Genomic DNA, 6,368 nt, shown 5'->3' with positions numbered 1-6,368 from the left:
TCGCGGATTTTGTGGATGAAACGTTCTTCCGTCCAAGCGCACGCCAGAATGTTTTTTCATGTAATCTCTTACACAAATAATTTGTTCAGTGTCGGAACGCGAGGAATTATCCACGAGGAAGAGCGACCGACGGATTTGTATGTTTTTTTACGACTGATAAAACTCTCTTGTGAACTTTTTTCGTTTTTTCAGACCTGAATGCAACTATTTGAACTCACATTGGTAACGGAAAATCGAATAAAAATTCTTGTCACGTTTTATAAAATTCAAAATATGACGGTAAATGCCAACTACTGTGATGTAATAAAATACTATTGTTTTTGTGTTCGGCGCCAATAGGATAAACCAATGAATAAACGCAATGGAAAATAAAATAGTGAATTATTTCAGCCCCCTTGAAAGTTACTTTCAGAAGGCAACTAATAATTCAAAATGAACCTTTGATTGATTGTCGAGTTCGAAAAATGGATTAAAATTCGATAAGTTTGTATATGCGAATTTAAATTTACTTCATATTAAACATAATGTTGTTTTACTGGTTGACAATAACTAACTATGTTGACCAGGTGAAATTTTTATTTCCCAAACTTTTACCATTTAAAAAAAAATTGTAAAATGATTCAGAAGACACGCAATTTGTAAGTTGAAAGTTTGGTACCCGCCATACACAAGCAAGTGGTTGGAAAATTTCAAAACCAACTAATAATAAAACGAACCTTTTTTACCATTATATCAAAACGATTTGTTTCCAACCCTGTACTTTCTCTCTTTTTATGTATGTTACATTTTCAGCTTTTAGCTTTTAACGCAACCACAAACGAAAAATGCAATTAATAAAACCTGAACCTTGCGGTGGTTTTTGCGTGGCATCGTTGTGGCATTTTTGCGCTACTTTGAAAGCGACGACAGACGTTCGGCCGCGATGAGAGATCAAAGAGACTTCGGTCGAAACCAGAGGAATTTCTCAAGTAGCAATATTTTCTTCTTCAAAAAAAAAAACTCGTCATGTGAAAGTCGCGGCGCTTGTGAACTTTGTTGACTGCTCTACCGTGACGTACAGACGTAATCAGCCGTTCCCCTGGGAGCTCCTTCAAAGCAAGCTTTCAAGTGGTTGGTTTAATGTGGTCGTCGACTTGTGATGCAACAAATTCGAACCAGAAAATATATGGGAACGCTTGTTTTCCGCACATCGCTTTGCACTATTGGTGCGGGATGATTTTAACAGTGGTTGACGGGCTTGTTTGAAGAAAAGTTGTAAGTTGGGCCGAGTTTTCGGTTCGGGTTTGGACTTATTAGTCGTTTAACAAACTGCCTTACCTTAATTCACACTTTAGGTCTGTAATGACAAATTTCAAAATTACCCAGCCAAGAAGCTATAGTTGCTGGACTTAACCCAATGCCTATAAAGTCATGTCTGGGCCACAAAGCGCTTTTGAAAAACGATTCAGGCCCGTTTATAGCTTTGGTTGAACGGTGCAAGTATGCTGAATGGAAAGTGTTAACACTTTCGAATAGCCATAATTACTCAATGGAAATTGAAGTAGTTGGTGTTGGAACTGGTTAGAAACTTGAAAGGGGTTTTCATGAGAAGTATAGGATTCATTGGGTTGGTATAATTGTCGGTGAATTTCTGATCAGAACCGTGTTTCGTATTCTCAAGGTTAGTAGTTAAAATGTCGCCAGTCACACTCAGTAAAAAGGCTGGGGACGCATTAATGAAATAGTATGCAAACTTTCATTAAGTTTAAACTCTGAACTCTCGACGTGGTTTCGAAATAATGCTTATTTCGAACAGACTTCAATTAGATTCTGAATGTGTCTGTTACTTGTGTAAAACTTTTACATCTGAAATTTAACAGTGGATGATCTTGTACTTTTTACACATCTGCTTACAAGTTTAATGGTAAAAATAACGGCCCAAATAGACGTAAAAAGCGACATGCTTTATTGTTCAAACGTTTCGGCAAATGCTCATGTCATCATCAGTGATATGAAGGCCACATCAATTGCATCCATTTGCACCCATGCTTACAAGTATTTCGTATTTTTTAGAGTGGAAAGGACAGCGCAGTTTTAGTTCTCGCGAACACATTGTCCCACCTGGACACAATTGAAGATATTTGTGTGAACTGTCAACCGCTTACAATTGAACACATTCGCTACAAATGTCTCACATTCCCACAACCCAGTCCAAAGTGTTTGGGGTGTCTTACTGCATCCGAGCGTTTAACAACAACCCACAACATCAAACGAGAGAAGGAGGTGAAAGGTCACGCACCCGGGGTGGTCCGGATCGCGCTGTTTTGAAAGTGAAAAGTTTCAAGGCCACGATTTTGCGACTCGCGCACGCAATAAAGTGAATTTAGGGTGAAGCGAAGTTGAAACCGTTCACCGCAATGTCTGCCGGTGAGGAGAAAGTAACTTCGCCTATTAAAGCAGGGGTCGGTAACCTTTTATGTGCAGCGGACCGGTTTTGAACCCGAAATTTAAGCACGGACCGGCCTTCATAAAACTACAAATATTCAGCAATTAAAACGTACAAATTATTTTATCATCCCCGAGATTCATGGGCAAAATGTTTCAAAGCATTTAACCTGAAAGTATACGTCCCGGTAACGAACGCGGACCGGCGGTTGCCGACGCATTAAAGGAATTGTTTTTGTGAAAAGAAGGCTTTTGTCGCAGTTGTACTTGAAATAAAATCCCATTAGTTAAACGCGTTTGAAATTTATTTCCTGGCCTATAAAGTGCTCTTAGTACACAAAAGTTGTTAATTTCAAACGGCGATAAAACAGGAACGTGTCCGAGCCAATAGAACGATTACATGGGTATTTTATCATAGTCGCAAATCTATGTAAAGACAAAACAGCAAAATAACTTTGTGTTGAAATTGAAACAAATTAACTCAATAAAGCACAAAATAATACCCACAATCGTCAAGGACTTGTTTCAATGTAGAAGTGGCTTCAACTTTCCATAAGTTAAACAAAACTTCGATCAGAGACTGCAAAATGTTATAAGTAAAGAAAATCAATACAGTATATTTAAACTTATAACCAGAATCACCCAGCTCGTTGCTTGGTGGATGAAGACTGTAATGAACCTTATGGTTCCTTATTGATTCAAATTTATTAAATCATTAAGTCATTTGTCCGTCAAGATTCTATTTGAATAAGATACTAATGATGTCGCGTTGGCGAAATATATTTATGTTTGCAATTTATGTCATTACCCTGATGAAGGTGTCTCGTATGGGACATCGAAACGTCGGCATATTATAACAAAGACTGCTGAAAGAGCTAAAAAAAAAAAATTGTTGATACATTATGCCTGTCAGCAACAGTTTATTCATATTTATCTTGTTTTGATAAGGCTTGATGATTTATTAAATGCGAAAAAAATCAAGTTTTAACTTTGTGTGAAATCTTTTTAGTTATTTCAACTTTTCTATTTATTGAAAGCAAGCGAGTAAAATGAGGATGGTTGAAACGAGATACCAACATCCCCAGGAGAACGAGGATCGCATTCCGACTTTGATTTTCGTCGATCGAACGTGATCAATGCATCGCGTCACAAAAGCAAGATTTAATTATCGCGGAATGTCTGTGTGACATCACAGGCGTGTTTGTGACGAGACAACAAACAAGGTTGGCCCTGGGTGGATTTTTCCAACGAAATAATGACAACAGTAAATATGTAAAACCCTGTGCAAGCAAAACGATAGTCGACGTTGTAGTTTAATCTTTAACGTCTTTTTTTCTCCAACAAATCATATGTAAGCTAACTTGTTTCTGTTCTTGCTTGACACATTTTCAAACATCGTCGACCCACGGAGGATCAAAATGCAAACTACTAAACTATTTGGCAGAACGCGTGGCATAAAAACCTAAGTTTCTTTTTTTTTTTCCTTCACGGGGTTCGAACCCAGGACATTCCCGGGGACGAATCCCGATCAGGTTTTTTATGTCTGTATATGGGTCAAGCTCGCCAGGCCATTCGGCCAACGCGTAAACTTTTGTTGGCGCCTCCCATGGTAACAAACATGGTAACCACGATAGACGAGAAATATGGCTTATTGTTGACCGGAAATATATGAACGTAAAAACCCAAAGTTCGCCAAATACCGATAGATGGCACAAAGAGCATTCGCAAAATGTGTGAAAATTCTGACAGATAGTGCTATTAGGGTTGAGGTGTGGTTTTATAATGATGATAACCAGAAATAAACACTAGTTGTAAACTTTGTTCCAAACCATGCCTCACTGTTTATTTAAATAGCTGTGATCTTTGCGCCATCTATCGGTATTTTTTTCTGTTGTGAGTTCTTACGCTAGTAGCTCTACCTTGCTGACCAGTCGGTTTGTTGGTTTACACGGTTTCACTCAAGCTATTTTTTCGCTTGTTCGTCAGATTAAAGTCAAATCTCGCACGACGCGCAAAACATCTGTGAATCCCTCATTAAAATGTAGAGATGCATTTTTAACCCAGTGAGGCTTTTGGCCAGACACAGACTTGAATTTTTCAACAAAGGTTCCTTCGAAACTTCAAAAATTAGCATCTTTTTTCACGGGGTTCGAACCCCGATCAAGGGTTTTATGTCTGTGGGACAGGCGCGCAGGACCATTCGGCCAAGTTCCTGCCCAAAAATAGCATCTGCCAAAAAACGTCATTCCGAAGTGCGATGCAGCGACATCTACCGGTCACTTTTATTTCGATTTTTAAACAGAACGACGGCGGTAGGTGGCAGTATGGAGCAAAAGCGTAAGAATTGAGCGCGGAAGCTTCTAGTGACGTAACAGACCTTGATTATGATTTTTCGAAATACAGACTGTTACGTCAGTAGTGCAAATTGTTACGCCATAGCCATTTTGACGCAGATAGCTCAGAAAGAAACAGAAAATGTCCTAATATTTGAGAGCTTCGTTATAGGACGTTTGCGTTCAACAAGTGTTAATTCGGATAATTGTGGCTGATTACCAAAAACAAAAAATCATTTTTGACGTAAAAATGAAAAACTTTAACATTGTAATTTCAACCCACATAGATTCTGCTTTTAATTTTGATTTTTTTGGTCCCGAGTTCATTTTCATGAGCAAAACCGTGCAGAGAAATACGTACACCGAATACATTAAACGACCAAGTAAAAAATACTAAAACGTAAAAAAGTGTCGCCTGTTTCATAATTAACTAATCGTTTAATCAAAATAAACAACAAAATATCTCGCCATGTTCGATGTACAGCAAGATAATAAATACTTGTGACCACATAAGTGAGTATTATGACGTATTTAAGGGTTTTCGGTTTTGTAAATAGCATCACGTGCAGATCTCCATGGTAACGCGCAACTATGAACCAGGAAGTTTCCGTTAAGATTTCATGAACAAGAGTGAAAATAGAAAAGCGGTTTTCACGGTCGAGAAGAATCCGTAACTACGCAAAGGTCACGTGACTTATATTTACATGCAACAGTCGGAAGATGCCACGTCATACTGCAATGACGTCATTTTCTACTGTTTTCCTACTGGAAAATTCGGGGAATTCATAAATAGTCGGTCCTTGTTGGTCGCCGGGATGTCGTCACAATTTCCTATCTATATTTACACACCAGATGTCGCTGTTGGTCCATTATGACGAAAACAATCGCTTGAGCCTCCTGTGATGGACGGGGGAGCAAATTCGCTCCCTGCAATATTTCACGAAGCTCTGTTTCATCCGCTCGCCTTCCTTCGCCACAAACGACTCAGCTCCGTTATATTCCAGCGCGTTGTCGAGCAAAAGTCGAACGTCCTCCATCATCTGCTCTATGACGTCATTATCGTTGCTCTCATCGATTCGCTGTATGATATCATTGAGGCAAATCGGGTTCGCTATGACCTCATAATAATCAGGTACGTCATTTTCATTCACAGGGTCCCTAAAATGTACATTATTACGTCACAATTATGCGACAACAACGTTGTTACGTCACAATTATGCGACAACAACGTTGTTACGTCACAAAGGGACACGAAAGGACCGAAACAACAAACCTGAAAAATTCAGAATACTGATATTTCATGATCTTCTCAACGATACTTCGACAAATCGATGAATTTGGTTCCTCATCCTCCGAGCCTTCCTCTTCATCACTCCCTTCCTCCTCCTGCTCTTCCTCCTCCCCACTCTCATTACTCTCCATCTCATTCTCACTCCCCTCCTCTTCCTGCCCATTCTCTTCCTCCTCTTCATCCGAATCTGAATCTTGGAATATGTAACTCCGCTTCTTCTGTCGGGTTCGAGGGCGACTAATAACTGGAAAGAAAAAAATGGCGTAATTGCCTGTCTTAGGGCAAGTAAACCTTTTTATATTTCTCCGAGAACACATAAT

General features: G+C 39.1%; 1 protein-coding gene across 1 annotated transcript; it reads right to left on the bottom strand.

Annotated features, from left to right (window-relative positions):
- Positions 1-4,677: 4,677 nt before the first annotated feature.
- Positions 4,678-6,365, bottom strand: LOC145213323 (tyrosine-protein kinase BAZ1B-like). The gene is made up of 2 exons (XM_080081552.1): positions 6,031-6,365; positions 4,678-5,915 (listed from the first exon to the last, which is right to left on the bottom strand). The coding sequence occupies exons 1-2, from the start codon at positions 6,363-6,365 to the stop codon at positions 5,627-5,629; spliced, it is 624 nt and encodes a 207-aa protein (XP_079937678.1). The 3' UTR covers positions 4,678-5,626.
- Positions 6,366-6,368: the final 3 nt, after the last annotated feature.

The sequence above is a fragment of the Phallusia mammillata genome, chromosome 2 (assembly GCF_965637545.1).
Source record: "Phallusia mammillata chromosome 2, kaPhaMamm4.hap1.1, whole genome shotgun sequence".
NCBI lineage: Eukaryota > Metazoa > Chordata > Ascidiacea > Phlebobranchia > Ascidiidae > Phallusia > Phallusia mammillata.
The sequence above is the reverse complement of the archived record's forward strand: the minus strand, read 5'-3'. Positions and strand labels throughout refer to the sequence as shown.